The sequence below is a fragment of the Numenius arquata genome, chromosome 13 (assembly GCF_964106895.1).
Source record: "Numenius arquata chromosome 13, bNumArq3.hap1.1, whole genome shotgun sequence".
Lineage (NCBI taxonomy): Eukaryota > Metazoa > Chordata > Aves > Charadriiformes > Scolopacidae > Numenius > Numenius arquata.
Genome location: NC_133588.1, coordinates 20,803,746 through 20,825,538, shown reverse-complemented (window position 1 = coordinate 20,825,538; position 21,793 = coordinate 20,803,746). Strand labels below are relative to the sequence as shown.

The window sequence follows — 21,793 nt, the reverse complement described above, 5'->3', positions numbered from 1 at the left end:
TAAAGCTTGAATGGAAAGGGTAGTATACAACAAGGTGAACTAAAAGAAGAAAAAAAAAAGTAGCTGCTTTATCACAGAGCTCGAGATGCAAGAGCGAAGTAAAACTTTAAGGCCTAAATGCTACGGGACATTTACAGCAGCCATTTTTTGTCGCAGACAGGTATCTCTTTCAGTAGCACAGCCGCACTCCAGCAGCCCCAGGCGCTTTTTCTCCCCACGTCTACATAATTCTACACACCTTTCAAGCACAGCTCTGCTCCAGACTTTGCGGCCTCGGCGGAAAACACCTGCGGCAGAACAGCCGGCGGCCCCCACCTCACGGGGCGGGATGCGGCTGGGCTTCGGGAAGGCGCCACCACCGAGCGGTCCCCGCCCCTTCCCTCTCTTGCCGGAGGCAGGCGGTACTACAAGACTCGCACTTAAGGCTCATTTGCTAGGACGATACGCGTGAAGAGCCGAGATCGCGCTATCACCGCACTCCGACCTCGCTTCTCCTCAGCGGGACACCGCACGCGCCACCCGCCTGAGCACAGGGTGGCCGCCGCCGCTGGGGGCGGGAGAGCCGGCTGCTTCTGGAAGCTTCTGAGGAGAGCGGCAGGGAGCTGACGTAGGTTTGTGTTTGGGCGCTTATGTCCGTGGTGGTGCTGGTGACTGAGGTTAGAGGGGCTGTTTCTACCAGGAGGAGCCTTAAACTGAGGCAGAATGTGAAGGAAGATGGTGGGTGGGGGTGCGTGTGAGGTGACGTGGGATGGGGGAATGAAGCAAAAATCCATAACTTCTTAACAGTCTTTCAGCTTTTACTATGCTCTTTCCTTGTGTTGTATCTGTTAAATGTGGGGATTTTAGATGGAGTAAGAGTGAGTAGAGGGAGGGAAGCTAGGACAGTGAGTTGGTTGTTTTTTTAGGAGCATTTGTACCAGAATACTGCGTCCGGTTTTGGGCCCCTCACGAGAGGAGGGACGTTGAGGTGCTGGAGCGTGCCCAGAGAAGGGCAGCGGAGCTGGTGAGGGGTCTGGAGCACAAGTCTTGTGAGGAGCGGCTGAGGGAGCTGGGGGTGTTCAGCCTGGAGAAAAGGAGGCTGAGGGGAGACATTCTTGCTTTCTAAAACCCTCTGAAAGGAGGGTGTAGTTGGGGGGGGTCGGTCTCTTTGCCCAAGGATCAGCTGATGGGACAAGAGGAAATGGCCTCATGTTGCACTAGGGCAGGTTTAGGATGGATATTAGGAAAAATTCCTTCACGGAAAAGGTTACCAAACATTGGAACGGGCTGCCCAGGGCAGTGGTGGCATTCCCATCCCCGGAGATATTTAAAAGCTGGGCGGACGTGGTGCTGAGGGACATGGTGTAGTGGTGGTTTGGGTGGTGTTAGGTTGATGGTTGGACTTGATCCTAAAGGTCCCGTCCAACATAAATGATTCTATGACTTGTGTTGCTGGAGAGGCATCCTTTTACATTCTCTTAGGTTTTCCTCAAGGTAGCAGTTTTGGGTGAGGGCTTTAGTGACCTCTTGAATCTTTACAAGGTAAATATTCTTAGTGTTGGCTGTTGGTTTTGAGCAAACATTTGTGTTCTTGTTTAGTTCTTAATCACAAAGTGGGTGAGTTCTTATTAGGAATATATTAGGAGAGCTAGCCTTTCACATGGGTTTGCTTTATCATTGATACTTTGATAGGTCACTTACTGGTTTTGCACTTCTCAAACTGAGAGATTAGGAGAGGCTATTTATGTCTCTCGTTATTACTGAAATAGAAGTGTATGTTTTTCTCTGTTTCTGAGGCAGGACTATGTATCTCATGCTACGGTATAGTGTACTGTTAGAGACTTACATGTAACTTGAATGGTGTGCTTCTATCATATGACAGTCAGTAAACTTCTAAACCAGTTTTGGCTGTTTCATTGTAGTGTGAAACTGGGAGTAATTGGTACCATCTCTTAGCAAAGCATGTTGCTAGTTATGACCACAGAGTAGCTGTATTCCTTCTTACTTAGCACTGACTTGTTTAACACTAGCTTTGGAAGTGGAAGGCCAATGTCTTGACTTTCGTCTCCTGAAGCGTTTTAGTAGGCACCTACTTCCAGTGTGGATTCTTTTAAGTGGTGAACTAGACACAGTAGTGATGATATTGTGGTGTGCTGGTTTGTGCCAAAATGAAATGCAAATTACTTCAGTCTGTAGGTAGCTTATTATCCATTGTAATCCTTAGGTAGGATATGTACTGTTGCAGGTACTGGTAAAAATTTCTGTTATCTTAAAATTGTTTGCTAATATTAGGATTCTTCTTTTGTGTTAGGTTTTTTTGTGTATGGTTTGGGTTTTTTGGGGTGGGTTTTTTTGTGGTTTTTTTTTTTTTTTAAATGATGTAAGCATTTTCCTCTGGTGTTTCTGTCCCTTTGGTCATGTAGATAACTTGTAGTAGCCCTTGTCTTCAATCAGCCTATTTCTGTTGACCTTTGAATGTAAGATAATCAGCTATATACTGAAAGTGGATCGAGGGTAACAGGTATGTCTTGGTGTACTAAAAATTGGTGTGGTTGTATGTAAATAAGTATGGATGACAAAACTTAATTAGGCTTTAAGGTAGTGCATCATTAAGAAGGCTGGTTTGAGCTGTTTGATAAGTGTAAATCAGTTGCCTAGACTAATACTCCTGAGACAACCAGCAAAAATCTGTAGGCTTGCTTTAGGTGTACGTTCTCTAGATATGCTTCAGAATAAGTCATGGCTTTAAAAATGGTTAATCAAATGTTTGTTTTTCTTTTACATTAGTGTTGAGGAAGACTCTAGCTGAGAAACATGGAAGTCTTGGTATTAGAGGTATGCTGGCATTTTTTTAAAATCTAAAGTATTGGTGTTTGTGTACTTCAGTCCAAATCTATGGAAGTCAGATTTACAAATGATGCCTCTATTTCCATTCAGCAGTCATTTCTTACATGTGTGGGGTCATATATGGATTATATTGGTTTAATCTCAAAAGAGGTCAGTAGGGATGCAGTTAAAATCTAAAATGGAAGATGCACAGTATAGTCTTTTAATAGTGTGATATAACACTAGATTCTACTGAATTCCACGAGAGATCATGGAAGAATTGCTTTTGCAGAATACTGGCAGGGCCACTGACCCCAACTGACCAAAAGGATATTCCATACCAAATTATGTTATGCTTGGCAATAAAAGCTACAGGGAAGGGGAACGCTTGAGGTTATTGAATTTGTCTTTCTGAGTGAGCATTATGTGTGATGAAGCCCTGTTTTCATAGAAGCGGCTAAACATCTGCCTGCCAATGGGAAACAGTGAATGCATTCCTTATTTTGCTTTGTTTGCATGCACAGCTTTTGCTTTACCCCTTCAGATGTTTTTATATCAAATTGTGAGTTTTCTTTCTCACTTTTACCCTTCTACATCTTTCAATCATCCCACTGCAAGGGAGCAGCTGCGTGGTGTTTAGCTACTTACTGGGATTAACCCACAGCAACTGGGGACCCAGATCAGCCAAAAGACTGGCATATAAAGGGTTACAAAGGCTGAGAAGAAAGCTGTGACCCCGTTCTAAAGAAACTGTTTTGTAGACTCTCTGAGCATGAAGAAAGGCCCATTGTTGGCATTTGTTGTGTTTTGGGTTTTTTATACATCTTGAGTATGGAAGTAAAAATCTGTCATTGCACTTTGCCCACTGTTTGGTTTAACCAACTTGTTAGATAGTGCTACTACCTTTTCGACTATGTATGCTTTTAAGTGCAGTGCTAAAGAAACTTGCAAGTCATTTAATGAATTAACGGTCTGAAGTTGAAAGATGTTTTGCTTGCTAATGTTCTGTATGCTAAGTATCAGTCTGGGTAACTTTTAAGGTGCTTCGCTAAAGATTTTATGTTTTGTTTTTACATTTGCTGCTCAGATGTTCATAAAAACATGCTATCATTTTAGCAGGAGTTAATAGTATTTGTTATTGTTTTCTACTCCTTGCCCCAGATTGAAGATCCAGGTTGCTTTTGGGTTACTATGAAAGGATGTGGGCCTTATGTAGTCGATGAAATAGAATATAAAAACCTGAATGCTGAAATGAATCAGTTCTATGACAAATCTTATAAAGATGTGGATGAAGTAAAACCACTAACAGTAAAAGAAGGACAGGTAAAATCATTGGTGTCTTGTGTAGATAGAAATAATCGGTTATTTGCATTGGTTTGGGGGTGAAGTATCCAAGATACGCGTTAATCTTCTTTTTAATACTGTTATGTAGAAAAGTAGATAATGGCTTCTATATGAGTTACTTGTATAGTACCTGTAAACTTCATAACTACATAAACTGCAACATTTGCTTTTTAAAAATAAAATTGAGGGCTGCATAGTAAATACTGTTTTCTTGCCTCTAAAAAATCTGTGTCATTCACTCCATTTACAAGAAATTGCTGTCTTGTTCTTTTTCAGATTTGTGTGGTTTTCAGTGATGAACTCAAATGCTGGTGTAGAGCGGTTATTAAGTCAATCATGTACTGTACAGATCATTATCAGACAGAATGTTTTCTTGTGGATTATGCGAAATACATTTTTGTTAAATCAAAGGAGTAAGTGTTTGGATTTTTTGACACTCACTGAAATGTATTTGTTAGTTAATGCATAGAAATACTATTAATATTTATTTAGATTGATAGTGGCAAGGCTTTGATTTAATTGAGGTGTAGATTGGGTCCACAAGAAACTGCTAGCCATAGGCCCTTGCAAGTGTGGACACAAACCAGTCTTTGTGACTTCTTAAAGATGCATTTTATTGCATGGTTTGGGTTTTTAAAGATTTGAAATTGAAATAACGGCAGTTTATGTCTGAAATACACGATTGCCAGTTAATGTATTTACATATACTTTCCTCCCTTGTTAAGTGATTATATACTAAAAATTATAAGCAGTGAAGATCATTCACAAAGCATATATGGAAGCAGGCTTCACTTGCTGAAGCAATTTTTGACATCTAGACACAAATCTGTGGTGTTTTTTCCCTGCTGCAATTTACTAGCTTGTTTACTGTCAGCTAAGAGCTGACAGTCTGTCTTGGTATGGTGTGAAAGAAGGTGAGTTTTCACAGGTTCCCAGTTTTTAATAAAACCACTACGAAATTTACTGTTTCTAAAATCTTGAGAAATAAGTTTTTAAAAAAATAATTGTTCCAGCTCTTAGCTAGATTAAAAGTTCATTTCTGTAATAAAATATGCAGCTGTGAGTATGAGAAGCTTCACCAAATGTTTTTTGCACTGTTCCACAAAATTAAGAAAGCTTATTTAAAATACTTTAAATTTTAAATTAAATAATGTTTTTAAATTTAATGTTGCTGTATTGGAAACCGACTTGACAATGCCCTGAGTTTAAAATACATTTAACTAGAAGTAAATGTGTGATTTACTGCTTTTTCATTGTAAAATAAAAATTTGAACAAAAGCAATAAATACATGGATCTTAAAAGCTTGCTATATGCAGTGTCTTGCTCGTTATTAAAAATCTCCCACCAAAGCAAGTGTGAAGGATAAGATAAACAGTATAGTGATAGCTTTATAAAGAATAAATTCTTTTTTGGAAAATGAGCGCAAGTGCAAATTCGTGTACTTATTAAATTTCCTTCTTGCTGATGTTAATCATACCTGGTTTCTTGCACAGAAGTAATAATTGCAAAATGGAATGTGCAGTGCGAGGTGGTATATGTGGTAGTATGAGGGCTAAATATCATGAAAAGACAGAGCTGTAGTGACAAAAGATCAGAAAGATTTCGAGTTAATAGGAAGTGTATTCATATCCAGAGCCAATCTGTTCACTAATTGGTAGCACCTCTCTTGGAGAGAAAAATAACTGGTTCCAGGCTGCTTCACAGTGGGAGGCAAACCTTTGGAAGAACTGTGTTGTTAGATACAGGGTAATGGAAGGATGTGTATGAGACCGATGACTTCTGGAGAATAAAATCTGCTCAGTAAAATGAGAGTATTTCCACTTTGTTTTTAAGCATTCGAGTTGCACTGGAAGCATTTATGCAGATCCCATATAGAGCAAAGAAGTGTAGACTGTATCGCACAAAGCCGGTGACACTGCGTATCGACTTCTGTGAAGATACTGCAAAAATAGTGTAAGTAGAGTTTAATAAATGTATTCTATTACCAGATTTCTCAAGTGTGAAGTGTTATTACAGAATATTTTTTTAGAAGAGATTATATTTCAAGAAGAACATAGAAACAGTTTTCCAAATCTGATTTCCTGTTTCAGAGGAGCAGTTCTTAACTGGAACTGCTTCCTTAATGATTTGGATTTTACTATTCACCTGTTTGAATCTTTTGATATTTATTTTAAACTCTTCAGAAGTTCAGACAGGTTTCTGGTAGTTTTTGCCCTTTGTCTGTGATCCCAAAGCTGTGCTTCTTGCTTCCTAGAGCATGAACTTCTTTGCTAAACTATCCTTATGAGCTGTTTCTTATAGATGCTTGTCTTACTCCTGCTACTCTCTCTTTGTGGGATTTTCATGCTTAGCTGAATTGAAGTTCTACAGCTGTTTATAAGTAGATTTGGTTTTCCCCATTCTATCTTTTTCCTTGCCATATTTTGGATTCCTGTTGTGCTTTCCTTGTATTCATGTCAGTTTTTCCCACTGCGATTTTGAAGGACTTTAGTAAGGTTTTCACTCGGGTCTGGTGTAAAGAGAAATGTTTTTGTATGGTTGAGTTCCAGAATGCTGTTGTCAAAAATCCTGCCAGCTTGCGAGGGACGTGATTAGATCACTGGGGAGCATAGGTCCACAGCAAGAAACCTACTTTAGTTTATGTCATTAAAGAATATTCAAAAATACGTGTGGTCAAGCAGTTTACTTTTTTAATACTCTTGTTTGGAAGAAGAAATTAGTATTTGACTTCCAGTATTCTGACAGAACAAATATTAGTATAGCTTGGGTGGAATAGTGTGCATCTTGAGTGGGCCATCATTGTGAATTATCAAAGAAGCAGTAAATTGTCATATTCTGCTTACAGTGCTCTTCACTTGATTCTTTTTTATTTTATACCTTAAGTTGCAGAAGATAGTAAAGAGTGAACTTGATTTTCTGCTACAGATACTTCAGTCTTCAGCACTTCACTGTTCAAGGGCTTGTTCAAAATTGCTCAATACCTATTTAATATGTTCTGCGAGGGGATTCTTCCTTTTTTTTTTGGTGGTTCTGTTTCATTTCTAACCATTGTATTTTATGTTGGATGTAAGCCGACGTACCTTGACAAAGCAATATCCAGTAATTTTTGATCAGCTTATTTTATTGATGAGCTGAATCAATATTCTCAAGAGTGAAATTACATTCTAAGTAGTAAGATTCTGCTGTGTCTAGTTGGTGCACTTAAGATTTGGCATGACTTGAAATGATTTATTTACATGCATCACAAGTTTTTTCCAAAATTACCATTTTAATTTTTGATGATGTGGGATAACTGGTTGTGTTTGTTTTCGTAGACCAGCCAAAAGATGGGATAGTGCTGCTACTCAGTATTTTCAAAACCTTCTCAAAGGTAAATAAGTAAAACATCCTGCCAAAATCATAATTGGCACTTCTGTTTTGGGAAAAACAAACTGTTAGAGAAATGTAGTACTTGCGTTTATATATTTAATTATATTTAAGAATGTTGTATATTAAAAAACCCTTTGCAGCTCCTTCCTCTTTGTGTGCACTGACTAAAGCAAAAATATTTGTGGATCTGCATCTTGAGTACTGTGGGCTGCATAAATTTGATAGTTGACTAGATGGTATCTGGCTCTTTGACAGGCTAAATGAGGTAGTGCTTGTGTAACGTTTGTTTTGAACAGTGGAACCTTTCTTTGTATTTAGCTTAAATCTTTGAATAGACATCACAGCTGTATTTTTGTAGTTTTGTACAGAGTTGGCAAGATCTGGCCTATGAGATTACCCTTTCAGTTGTTGCTTGACAAGGTTGTAAGCACCAGTTCAGAAGAGGTATATCTCTATTATAGTTGTTAATAAAAAGATTGAGCTCCTAGTAGTTGCTCAGTAAGCTGGAAATGCTTTTTCTCCAGTCGGTTCTTGTCCTTTCCCCTGCTTGGTGTTTCAGTAGTTCATCCAGTCTTTCGTATCAAGCCTTTTATTTTGGTATGAGACAGCTTTTAGGTCTTACTAGAATAGCAGCTCCTTACTGAGATTTTTCTAATCTCCTTGCTCACATGCTTCTACCTGAAAAATTGCCTATCTGCTTGTTCACAAGTATAATAAACTCCACGTAAAAGGTATTTGGGGAGGAGAGGATGACCTTATGAAAGCAATAAAGGGTCTTTGGGCTGCTAATGACACACACTAACTGGGACATAGCACTTCTCATTACTTACTTTTCTCTTCCTCCCCTCCCCATTTCAGTGTCACCATGTAAAGGTTAGTAGGGAGTAATAATAACATTGAATTTAATTTCATAGATATTCCTAAACTGTACTGTAAGTAGTAATGCAAATTTTCTTAATTGCTAGGACATCATTAGCGCCTGCCAAAGTGCTTCAAAATTTACTAACAGACTTTGTCACTATCTTTGCTCAAATGAAGAGCCTAACCAAGCTATAACAATGTGCAAATATAACTTTTTTCAAGAAAAGTAAATGCCTAGTGTGGAAAGTATGCATTTGTCCTACAGATTGTCAGAGGCTAAAGGATAAACTAAGACTTCCAGTGTAGAACTAAGACTAGTTTGTGTGGAGAGGTCATTAATCTGTTTCAGCTTTCAGTCTTGCTTCAAAGACTAGTATTTCCTTCAAGGACAACTTCATTTTTGCAACTTTTAAGGGTTTTTTTGCCTTGTTACTTCTCGTTTCACTAAGAGTTACTACTTTAGTACTAGCTTCCCTAAAGAAATAGGTTACACATCTAATTGTGATTTCTATTTTTGTCTATCTCTGAAAGTACAAGTGACAAATACTGATAATTTGATGAAAGTTTAATCTTTGTACTTGTGTTTATTACTGCATTTAGGAACTACCCAAATGAAAGCCAAGTTATGTGCTGTAGAAGATAACACATTTGATGTATTTCTTTATGTGACAATAAAAGATGAAAAGGTGAGATGCTTTTATATTTACAAACCTGTTCATGCACTTTGCTATGTAAGTTATAACTTTGCGATTAATTCAAGACTGAAAAGCATTACTTGCAAGTGAGTTGTAATTTCTGTCAGATACAGTAGAAGCTGTATTGTATACTTGTTAGGGGCTTGGGGGTTTTTTATATTTCTGTTGCTTGTAAACTTACGGAGGAATTCCAAGAGACACAAACCCTGTTTTTCCTCTGTGAACTTCTTTTGGGAAGCTATTGACAAGGAAGCAAAGTCCAGCAAGTACTTCAAATGGACAACTGTGTGCGTTAGTGCACTTTTGCACCTTTTTCTGGTATCATGCTTAATGATGTTTCAATAAGGCAGTTGCATAGTATTATAACAATAAATAGAAATTCACACTTGTTTTTGCGCAAGACTGAGTCCTCAAACCTTTGGGAGGAAAAAAAAAACAAAACTAAAACTAGTTCCACTTGTCAAAATGTGTAGCTTACGCTAAATCTCTGCTGTAGCTACAGTCAGACTTAAGAGCTGTGTGGTAGATACAAATAAATGTATTTGAATGCCGCTTCTACTTGGGAGTGTTTTACCTAGGGTTTTAGCGTGGGAGCTGTGGATTTTGCCACAAACAGTAACTTTGAAGGTACATACTAGTTTGAGTATCTTCTCTTAGTTCAGAATCACAATCGGAAATAGTGTCACTGATCTTTGAGCCAACGGAGTTTAAGAAGTTTCAGGTTTAATATTACTTCTTTCTGCCAGCTTCTGATGCTCGCTGAATCAAGAAATAATAAACTGGCTTGACTTACTGACAGATTTTTTTAAATGTTTAGGGCTCATAGAAAAAGTTAATTGAGTACAGAATTTTAGGCAGAAGCATCAAACTGACAACTAATTAACAGCTGTTTAGAGAACATACAGGAAACTGACTGACTTTTCCTATTCTGGAGTTAATAATCTTTAGAAAGCATTTGCTGATACTGCTTATGTCTTACTGCGATTGTTTAAAGTGTCAAATAAATTCTAAGCAAGTATATTGTGGTGTAGCTTACTGCTTGTTGATACTGGTCCATAAAGATCTTGGTTTTTTAGGTATGCGTTAATGACGATCTTGTCTCAAAGAACTTTGCTCGTTTTGAGGAAGCTAAAGAGAATGCAGGGAGTTCTGCAGATGATCAGGAGAACCAAACATCACTAAATGTTAAGTGTCTTCCAGTGAAAATGGTTAATTCTGCACTTGCTTTCAGGCCAGTGCTATTTCAGGAGAAGGTATCAACAAGTCTTGAAACAGGTGGGAACCATGTGTGTCAGAAACAGTCATACATGCAATGCATTATGTGTCTTTAATTGGATATATTGAACATGAACCTACTGTCTTCATTTGAATCCAACAATTGGATAAAATTATATTCTTACAAACAATAATGCTATATCACACTTTACAAAGATTAATCAAATTATCAGATGCAGGAAAACTATAAAGCTTTTTGTACTGTCTAAGATGAAGGCTGAGGGTAAGTTACACAGGCATTTGTTGATATGCTTAATAGCATTAGATATTACTGAAATTACTTGTGGCATTGATCAGTGATGCATTACTATTTGGGTTTTTTTGAGTCTGGAGGGATTTGTTTGAACAGAGGTACTTCGGAAACTAGTGTTTACCATGAATGCAGCTTTCTGTCCTCCATCCTTGTTCACTCAGTTCACCTGTATAAGTTATAGAATCATAGAATGGCTTGGGTTGAAAGGGACCTTAACTAGTTCCAACCCCCCTGCCCTGGGCAGCGACACCTCCAGCTAGATCAGGTTGCTCTTTAGAGAAAGATAACTGTGTTTTTTGATTGTTCTTTTTGCTATTAGGAAATGCTACAAGCAACTGAACAAGTCACTCGCAACTCGCTGTAAACAAAAGCACTGGCTCTTTATGTGTTCAGATAATCAGAAATGTGTTTCTACACTTTTGACTTGCCTTTCTAGGTCTTGCTGTTTCCAGTTCCTTTTTTGAGGAGACTTGCCAAAGGTCAAGAACAGATCTAAATGAAAGTACTGCATCTGTAAGTATTGTATTTTGTATTAAATTGTCAAAGATGAACTAAATTAAACATACGTAGGATAGATTAGGAATACTGTAGTCATCTAGCTTGTTCTTCTATGTCACATAGATCTGGGGGTCTGTGCTAATTCTTGATAAATATACTACAGTCCTTGAAAAGGTTGTGTCTCCTGTTGCACTCCTTTGCTATAGTTTTATGAAGATGATAGCTGTCTACACTACACAGTTTTCTGAATATATTAAGATGTAAATTTTAATGTTTCCCTGAAAACGAAATAGTCGTTATGCTATACCATGGTAAACGTCACCAAGTCATGCTTGTTGGTTGCTGGTGACTAATGGTGAGTGCTAGAAAGTCTCCCTGTTCAGAACCAGTCATCTTGGGCGTAACTCTGGCTCCAGTATCTGCTACTGGTTACCCCTTTGAGGATTTGTAGTATTATTCAATTTAAGTTCATGTGCATTGTCATTGTAAGTGTGCAGCTGGGTAACCTGGTTTTGTTTTTCCTCCTATCTGGTGTGGAGGCCTTCTGTGATTTTTCTTAATTTTGTTTTAAAAACTAATCAGTACATGTTCCTACTAGCTCAGGTCCCCAGTTACGGTATAGGTTCAGATATGACCATGGACTAGTTTTTCTTTTGTGTGGTGTTTTGTTGCATGCTTGGTTCTTAGTAAAGGAAATACTGTTCTGTAACAAGTTAGATGGTTTTCTGAAGTTTGTTTCATCAAAATTGTTGCCTTATTCCAGCAAACTTACAATTTGTACAAAAATTCTCCAAAATATTTGGAGAATCACAGAGTTAGGTAAGAAAACGACTTCAAACTCAGACTAAAGAAATAATTTTTCTAAAATGCCGTTCTTGAACAGTATTTTAGTGCTAAAAACGTGTTTGTCTTTTCTTGATAGATTGTCAAAGCAATTCCAGGTTTGCCTTTCAAGGAAAATATGGCAGTTCACGCAGACGGGTATGGTGGCAGTGTGTTAAATATTTTAAATGGTTACATAATCAGATAATTAGGAGCTGCAGTGTGTTTCCAGTTACTATTCTTAGGCAGATGAAAGAGCAGAGGGAAAGAGACGATGCATACGCTTGCTTTTGGGGAAGAAGGGAATTTGAAGCTGCTGATACTTATCCAGACTACAATAAAAATAGATTGACAAGAAGGATGTGATGGGGAAGTATTTTTTCTGCACACTAAACATGTTAAGTTGCTTTATTTTATTCTTAGTGTGATTTATGAAGTTTTCAAACTTAGTGAAATATGACTATGAATTGATTTGTGCAGTGCTTTTACTATGCTGCATGTCAGTTGCTGCATTCATCATAAACCCAAGGAGTGTTTTTTAATTCAGTTTCTAGCTGCTGCAAAGATACATTGTTTCATTTTTTTGAAACTTTAAGAAACCCTTTTTTCTACAGTCCGGTCTGATTTTCTTCTCAAGCTACCTACCTACTGAGGAACCTACCAGTTATCTTGCTTAATATTTTCCTCATGATTATTTTCAGATACTTAAAAGCTTACACTGAATTTTATTTTCGAAATAGTACTTTTTTATTTTGTTTTTTCATGTTTGAGGATTTTCCTCCTTGCCATAGGTAATAAATAGGAAATATTTTGTGAGTGAATTGCTTCATGACGCTTTAGAAATATTGGTGGTATTTCTAAACTACATTTTACTTTTGCATTTATGTTGGATTTAATATTTGTATGTTTCTCAGGCTTCAGCAGTTCTTAAATTCTGATCCTCTGAAGATTCACATAATTGAAGATGACCAACAGGTATTTCAAGCATTAATTTCCGTTTAACTTCTCTTGTGCAAATGTATGGTGTCTATGTGGAAGGTTTTGGTAGTGTTGGGGCTGTTGATGGCCTTCATGGAAGGAGGTCAGGGGCCAATTCCAGCTGCATTGGCAACAAGACCCACTGCAGGCCAAAGCTGAGCCAACCAGCAAAGTTAGTGGTGCTTCTGTGAAAACATATTTAAGAAAAGGCAAAAAAAAAAAAATGCATAGGGGGGAAACAAAAATGTGAACTGGAGGCAGTGCCAAGGTCAGAGGAGTAGAAGGTGCTCCATGCCGAAGCAGGCATACCTGCAGGGACTGCAGTCTGTGGAGGACCCACAGTGGATCAGAGGGAAGGAGCAACAGAGAGAAACCCCTGTGTTCTGACTGCAGGCCCTGCCCTGCACTGCTCACTGCCTCAGCACTGGGACCAAGTGTAACCTGCACAGATTTTAAGGGAAGAGGAGAGGAGTTTGGAATGAAGTTGAGCCTGGGAATGGGGGAGGAAAGGTGTTTTTCGGAAGTGTATAAATTTTTGTTTCTCAATAAGCAAATCAGCAACAAATGAAGTTAACCTAAAGTTGAGTCTGATTTGTCTTTGTCAGTAATTAACAGCTCTGTCTCTCTTGACCTGTAAATCTGCTCGCTCTCCCTCTTTTTCTCCTGCATCCCTCTGGAAAGGGAGGCAGCAAGTGGCTGTGTTCCAAGGCTGACCCATCACAGCAAATCTTACTAGTCTTCCTTTTAAAATATATTTTGATGGGGTTTTTTTATAGCTGCATGTTAGCTATACACAGAACATCTAGTGCATTCTCTTGAGTGGTTTAAAACGGTTGTGGTAAGACAATCTTGATAAATCTTTCTTTAAGAAATACTGATAAGGAGTATTTGTCTCACCACTGGTCTGTGTAACTCGGCAGTATGTATGAGTCATATTTAAAATGTATTTTTATGGATATTTTTCATCAAAATACCATTTTTTGGATACAGTAAATGCTTTCCAGTCGTATGTAAGCTGAAATGCTTTTACTAAGTGTTGCCTTTGTCATCTATTTGTCATACAGTTTCAGAGTGTTGAAAGTCCTAGTGAAGAAAGAAACTTTGTCTTTCTTAGCAACAAAATTGAGCCATCGTCAATTCTGGAAACAGCACCACTTTTTGATGGTCTGAAAAAGGTAATGCTAATGTAGTATATTACACTGAGTATCTTTTTAAGGCTAGTATCATACCCCAACTTTTGATACTAAATATTATAGCAATACCTAACTTTGAGGAATGGCTAGGAGGTTGTTCATGTGGTTCAATAAACGAAGCTTCAGAGAGATGCTGTAAGAATTGTACACGTTTCTTCTGCTGCAAGTCGTGGGATTTGAATTTTGACATCATAATTTAATTCCTCAGCCTAGAACTCTTTCATATTGCGTGTTAAGGTCACTTATGATGTATGGGTTAAAGGCTTTTGAATCACTCAGTGTTGTGTTTTGTCTTGTTTTGTTACTGTGTTTAAGTACACAGTTTTCATGTGGAACTCGTAATTTCTCTTTCTGTAGGAACTTACTCGGAAAAAATTTTTAGGCCCTAACTTCACAGAATCTTACTGTTGGCCGCCAGTAGCTCGAGGATGTGATGTAGTTGCCATCTCGTATGAGGGAAATGATCCTTTTTTATATATTCCACCAGTTCTTACATTTTTGCAGTCCGGAAGTTGCTACCAAGCCTTGCCAAACAGGAATGGAGTACGTATATGTTAGAGTAGTAACAGGTTTTTTGTTCTATGGGGCAGGTGTAAAATAATGATCCAAAAAATAGTGGACGTTTAGAACGTATACATCTAATGTGATCTTAGTGTATCTTGCTTGCCAGTTTGTAGAAGCTGTATAAGCCTTTTGCTTATACAAACTTACAGGCTTATGGAGATGGACTGCATGAATATGGGAGCCTAAAACTTGTTTATCAAGTAATATCTAAAAAGTGGTTAATGTCATATCATTGATACTTGATGAGGCTTTGTTTTTTAGGGGATAGTACGTAGTCATTAAATGAAAACTTTTATTAGCTGTTCTAATTAGCGTAATTGATTTTTCTAACTTGTATTAGATCACAAAAACATAGAATTATGAGGGGTAAGGGACCTCTGGAGATTGCCTAGTGAAAACCCTAAGCTTATGTTAAATTTTTGTACCTCTTACTGTGTGTTGCAGCATGCATTCTTTCTGTCTCCAGATGGCCTGTTGTATGGTTCCTTGGGTCTGTAACATCTGCATTTAGGAGGTGATCTAGTACTAAAGTTTCAGTTTTGAAGTACTTCAAGACCTGTGTTGCAGATGTTGTTTTTGCCCTAAATGCTGTAGTAGTACAATTCTTAAGATTCTGAACTCTTGTCTAATACTATGTTGTAAAATTTTGTATGTATATATGTAGCCACTAGCACTTATTTTATGTCCTGGGTGGAAGAAGGCACAACTTGTTTTTGAGCTACTGAAAACATACGAGAGATGCTCCAGACAGCTTCATCCAATGTTGATAATACTTGGGCAGAACAAAGAAGAAACTAGAAGTTTGAACATCCGAGGATGTAAGAATACTTTGTCATCTTAATTATGTTTGAAAACAATGTGGGCTGCCTTAATTGCAGGAAGTTGTGAAAGAAACTCTTTATAGTTATTTTTTTTGTGCTATGAAGTGATAATTCTACTTCTTTAATGCTATAACTGTAGTGATACATGAAGCTTTATTAGTGCTATTTAACAGTAAATGGTATTAAAGCTGTTCAAATATCTACATGTTCAGCATCTTTTTTTGTAAGTTTTATAACAGTTATTTTTGAGCTAAATTAGTGATAGAGACTTGGTTAAGATCATGCTAAATTAGGATTAATTGTGGACTTTCTTGATTTAGAACCAGATTTCATAATACTTTGTTTTGATAAGTGAGCATCTGTTGCTGGACAGGGGTACTGTGTATGTCAGGGATGGAGTTAATTCCCTTCACCATCTGTATGGTGGTGTGTTTTGGATTTGTAACTGGAACAGTGTGGATAACACACCAGCGTTCTGGCTTTTATTGGGCATCACTTGCCTGGCATCAAGAATTCTTTTTCCCAGTCCGCTACCCAGCAAGTGGGCGGTGGGTGAGAAGCTGAGAGGAAGCTGAGAGGTGGTACAGCCTGGTCAGCTGACCCAAACTGAGGAGAGTGATTAAAAAGCATTGGGTGGGAATGATCTGATGAGTGGCTGGGCATCTGTCTGCTTGTGGGGTGTTGTAAATGTTGCCTTTGAATTGCTTCCTCCCACCCCCCCTTCACTTACTACGTTGTCTTTTTCTTGACCCGTGAGTTTTCTCACTTTGGCAGTTCCTGTTCTCTCCCCTGTCCCACCGGGATGGGGGCAGTGAGTGAGCATCTGTGTACCTCTTAGCTGCCGGCCACATTCAGCCCACCACAGTAATGCATATGTGTATGTTCTTTAGCAGTATTTTTAACAAGTACATAATTATTTCAAGTACATGGGTTTTATTTTTAAAATTTACAAATACTTGGGGGACATGTCTTGTGCTGCTTTACTGCTTATATACACTTAACGCAATTCTATTAATTTTAAAATAATATTGGAAAAGTGAAGGATTAAAAAGGCGATAATAGTTCTCTGCAGACAAAGTTGCATAAACGTGCAACTGAAATTTCAGTTTCAAGTAACTTATTTTTTTTTAAATGGTGTTTTCTAACTTGTTTGTTGCAATAAATTCTAAGTAATTTTTGCACATGACTTCAGTAGTATGCAGAGAATACTCCATAGAGAAGAGGAATCACAGAAGTAGTAAAAGATCTATTGGGATATTTGCCCTATTTAAGTGTACTTACTTAAAACGCTTAGTTTTACTATTCTTGTTTGGTCTTTTTGTTAAGCCTTAATTGATAACTGCGTTTTTAAAAGTGGCTCTCTTTGCCAAGGAAACAAGAAACACAGATAAAACTATGAAGGACTGTGTAAAACTTGCGGTTTCAGCAGTTTATATTCTTATATCCATCACTCAAGTTTAAGAGCCTGGTGGAATGAATTCAGATCTTTTATTAGTAGAGCTGTTGGTATATTTGCACAGATTAAGATTGGTGTGTTTTTATTTTTATACATATGTACATGCACGCACACATATATTTGTGTAGATATCTAAGCTACAGCATGCACTTTATTCTGTTTTTAAGATGGATCTTTTCTAAAGGCTACTCTTGAACTTATTTAAATATTTATCTTCTGTCTATCTGGTTCTGAAGATCTTATCTCTACTTCCATTACCTTATTGGAAAATGAAATGGCATCCTGCTTTGTCAGCTTGTTAACGTTCAGACCTTTCACTCTTTCAAAAACTCAAGAGTTTTACCCAGTCAGGTCTTGAAGACATGCAGAGGTAGAAAAATATTACAAAATTATAAAACATTTTATAACATTATAAAAATAACTGTTGACCAGAAGTCAGAAAATGAAGTTCAGTGTTCTCTACTTAAAAAACAAAACAAAAAAACCACCAAAAAGCCACCCAAGACCAACCCCCAACTTCAAGATGATGCATCTGAAATGCAAGTGTGGCCTTTTTAGTAAAACTCATGTTGTATGGTGTCTTATTAATATTTTTTCAAGTTGCAAGGAAATGTTAACAATCTTTTCTTCCTACTTGTAGGTGAAGTAATTGTGACTACACCATACAGTCTCCTGAGACTATTTGAACATCACAATTTATTATTTTGTAGACTCTGCCATCTTGTTCTTGATGAGATTGAGGTACTGTTATCTGATGCTACTGAACAGGTAAGTGGCTTATATGTTCAGATGGTAAAATGCCATTCCAGTTGTGCACATGTCTTGAAAACAGTGACACATACTGAAAAAACCCACCCTTCCTAAACCCCTGAGGTGGAGTCAAGAAGAAAACAGAATTAAAAAAACCCACACTCGTATACTTCTGGCAGAATGAAACATTGGTAAAGTAGAGCTGAGATCTATTAAATCTGACTGTCCCTGCTGCTGGTTTTGTTGTTTGGTTTTTTTGGATGTTTTTTTTTGCTTGTTTGTTTTTAATCAGAGAGCTCTGCCTTGTCCTGTTCTACACTCCTGCTCCATTATGCCGTCTTCTGTTGCTGTGGATGGTTTCCCAAGGACTTGCATTTTTTTCGATAGTAGCGGTTTAATCTATTTTAAAGACTTCCATTATCTATCTGTAAGGAACTTCCTTTTCCTTCTTATCAGTGCTGTTTGAACAGCTTCAGTTCAAGAAACATCTCTTTATTAGTGAGCTCTTCAGTCTCTTTCATTCTAGAAAGGCAGAAGTGAATGATCAAATAGTCTTGGAAGCAATTGTAAAAACTTTCCTTGGGTGTTAGTGCATTAATGTCAGTCCAGGCAAAAGGAGAAGCTGATCTCAAGCCAGAGAATTCTAGAAGAGGAAGAGCATTAAGCTGCATGTTGACAAAGATGCGTGTATTGTATCACTTTTTAAATGATGTCTTATAACTCAAGTTTGAGAAAATTCCATGGTTTGTTTTATTGCTGCTTTGAGGCTTCACGGAACAGATGCTTTCTGTTAGTATTGCAGAATACTACATCATCACTATAAATCATTAACTTACTACCTGTTTAAAATTTGGTGATAAGACTAAAGGGTCATGTTTCTAACTGTGAAAAGCTAGATAAACTTCTTAATGGAGATAGGTTGCCCAGTTCACTATATGTGAAGCTATTAAATGTGCCTTTGTAGCGGCAAATCTCAAGTCATAAATTAGATTAAATGCTATCCAGTGAAACGTTTTGTTTTTTCTGTCCAGGCTGTTGTCTGTTGTGTTCCTGTATTTCTTGAGACATAGTGCAGGTATACCATATGAAGATTCTGGGAAAGGTAGTTAGTAAAATACTGTGCATGTATCTGCTATTTCTGTAGGATCTTTCCAGCTTCTCCAGTCTTGATTGGAGGAAAAAAAAAAAGAGGAGGTACTCTTTCAGATGGAAGTGATCATTTGATAATGCTTGGACTATTGCAAGTCTTCTAAAGCATTATGTTACAGAAGTGTTATATTGCTAAAAATATTGCTATTGGTAAGTTTAGTGCCAGGTTGAGAGACGTCTTTTTGAATTATGTCAGAGGTATAGAATACTTCTTAGTATGGTAGTTTTTGCCAGAAATCCTGATGTTATTCCACAACTGGACTGCTTGTCACTTATGTAAGTTGGTGTCAGCAGGAATATATTCATTCTATCTTAGTGTTTTTTATTTTTTTAGAAAAGATTTTATGGCGCCCCCGTAAATTTTTTTTTTGGCAAGTTGGGCTTCTTTTCTACTTACCTCCTAGTTTTTGCTGACTGCCTGTCCTGCTTTGAAGTAAAACAGAACCAATTTTCTGTTCTGTAATTTTACATTTTAGCTAGGCCTCTTCTAACTCTTGGAAATTAACGGCATATTGAGGAGAAAACTGCTCGTTCTCAGAATGATCAGACCAATGTTTGTGCTCTGTGCCAAGGAATGGTGTGCAGGGAGGCCCTTGCTTATACTTACTGCTATACCAACCAAGGGCAGCCAGGTTTGTTATTTACCCCATTAGAGGGTCAGAAATGGAAAAACGTAGAGGGGTCACATCATGTGGGGAGGAGCGGACAGGACAGGTGACCCAAACCTGACCAACTGGGGTGTTCCATCCCATCTGCCCCACGCTCAGTATAAAAGCTGAGGGATCAAAGTGCCAACTCTTTCTTCGATGGCCAACGTCCGGAGAGGACTCTGTCTGTTCATCTGCCTTTGATCCCGATCCGTGTGTTCCTGACTCCAGAGCTGGAACCCAGTTCCCATCCATCGCTGAGTCCAGCCTGGGACTTCCCCAGTGCCTGCCGGTGACGTGACTGTCATCCTGGGAGCTTGATACGGTTTTGTATATATTGTATCTATTTCATTACTTTCTTTTTTTTTTGTTTTGTTTTATTTTAATATTAATTCTTCATTAAAGTAGTTTAGTTCATTCTAAACTTCTAAATCTCCTTATCTCTTTCTCTCCCTTCTCTCTCTTTTGGGGGGGAGAGAGAGCAGGGGGAAGGGGCATCTGTCAGTCTGGTTTTGGTAAATTCAGCCGAAACCACGACACTGCCTCTGACATCTTGGATCTGCTTCTGCCTAGGCTTCGTATTTTTCAGATTTCAACATACGCTTTTTCTGAGATTTCTGTCTTCTGGGCAGAATCCTGTTGTACGATCCTGTGTGCATGCACATGCTGTTCCTTCATACTGTCTTGTTGCTTTCTTCTTCAGAAGTAGTTCAAATAGTGCACAAACCAAACACTTTGTTTTGGGATGTGAAATTTGTGTTTTGCTGTGGTGGTGTTTTTGTGACTGGAAAAAACAGTGTGCTGACACAGTGTGCTTTTCACTGTTGTTACATACTCGCTGGAATTGGATAAGAGGATAGAAAAAAACTTTTTTTTTTTATAGGTTTTTACTATATTAGATTGTTATAAGAAAGCCATTATTACTGAAGAGTGGGAGTATTCACTGCATCAGATTATCGCTGTTGGAACTTGTTGGAATAAATATATAGCACACTTGATAAAGGAGTTTATGAAAGATCCTTACATTGTGATAACAGCTGTGGAAGAAGCTTCCATCTATGGAAATGTGCAACAGGTAAAAATTTTGGGATTATGTCACTACTTATTTACTAAGATATTTTGCTGTTTATACCGATCAAGGTCAGTATACATGGTGGCTGATTTATTTCAAGTGGGTAGTGCTGCGATCCTAATTCAGACTGTGCAGGTGCACTTCCCATGTATGAATTGAGGTGCCAGACCTGTGCAAGTTAATTGCTGAATGAGCTGAAGGTCTTTTATTGTGCATTGTAGGACTGAGGTGAAGATAATCCCTCAAGTATTTTGTTGTTAGCGCAAATGAATCTGAATTTTATGTGAAGTATTTGCAAATGGTATAGTTTGACCAGAATTTTGTCGAAGTGTTTTTGCAATTGTTAATGGCAGAACTACAGGGTAAGTTATCCCAAGATAAGAGATAGTAAAATACTTGGTTTACTGCTGTGTGCCACACAACACTGACTTAATTTGACCTAAAATTTGCAGACAGTTATTACATGTTCTTAGGTGTCGTCTTATTTACTTTCCAGTCAATGTGCTGTAGCCCTGAAGAAAATAACACAAAATGTTGTACAATCTGAATTCTTCTGTGTCTTCAACTGTAATAGTTTGGGATGGAGAATGTTGGGACGCTTCTAAGACTAGACATTCTGAGCATGACACAAAACAAAACCACAGCTTCTTGTGAGAAGTCCTATTAATCATGTGGCAGGACTGAAATAAGAGTATTTCAGGTGGTGCGGTATGCTTTTGTGAGTGTGAAGCTTTTTTAATGGTACCTGAAAATGCCAAACTTAAGTGAATGAAAAATCTTAATGTGGGATTTGGATTATGTGTTAGATTTTAATTATGCTTCTAGAAGCCGTCTTAAATGCGTACCTTCTGTGAGAGTTGTATTTTCTGTATGTTTAACAGAACACCTGCCACTTACTGGAGCTGCCATTTGCTGGATTCTCTTCGGTATTACATAGCAATTCTTAATCCTTACTAAAAGGAAGAATTATATAGCAAAATGTGTATAGATTATGAAAATTATCAGCTCGCTATTTTTTTATCTACTTCTAGGTTGTGCAACCTTGCACAGACAGTGACAGAATTGCTGTGTTACTCAAAATACTGGATTTTACTGACAATAATCTTCAGAAGGTACTGGTATTCACTGATTCAGAAAATGAAGCAGAAATGGTTCATAAGGTAAAGTATTTAAATTTACATAGTTAAGAACTTTTTTAATTGTTAAGGTATGATAAACTAAAATACCTTGGCTTAGAGAG

The 21,793-nt window shown here is 37.7% G+C and overlaps 1 protein-coding gene across 1 annotated transcript in view; it reads left to right on the top strand.

Annotated features, from left to right (window-relative positions):
• Positions 1–2,793: 2,793 nt before the first annotated feature.
• TDRD12 (tudor domain containing 12) overlaps positions 2,794–21,793 on the top strand; it is a 35,328-nt gene continuing 16,328 nt past the window's right edge. Inside the window, exons 1-16 of the mRNA XM_074158008.1 lie at positions 2,794–2,814; positions 3,967–4,128; positions 4,426–4,562; positions 5,984–6,103; positions 7,465–7,520; positions 8,981–9,066; positions 10,152–10,350; positions 11,040–11,116; positions 12,024–12,082; positions 12,838–12,898; positions 13,972–14,076; positions 14,452–14,637; positions 15,323–15,476; positions 17,576–17,703; positions 20,365–20,556; positions 21,585–21,713. Coding sequence (XP_074014109.1) covers positions 2,794–2,814; positions 3,967–4,128; positions 4,426–4,562; positions 5,984–6,103; positions 7,465–7,520; positions 8,981–9,066; positions 10,152–10,350; positions 11,040–11,116; positions 12,024–12,082; positions 12,838–12,898; positions 13,972–14,076; positions 14,452–14,637; positions 15,323–15,476; positions 17,576–17,703; positions 20,365–20,556; positions 21,585–21,713 — 1,872 coding nt within the window. The remainder of the gene's footprint in view (positions 2,815–3,966; positions 4,129–4,425; positions 4,563–5,983; positions 6,104–7,464; positions 7,521–8,980; positions 9,067–10,151; positions 10,351–11,039; positions 11,117–12,023; positions 12,083–12,837; positions 12,899–13,971; positions 14,077–14,451; positions 14,638–15,322; positions 15,477–17,575; positions 17,704–20,364; positions 20,557–21,584; positions 21,714–21,793) is intronic.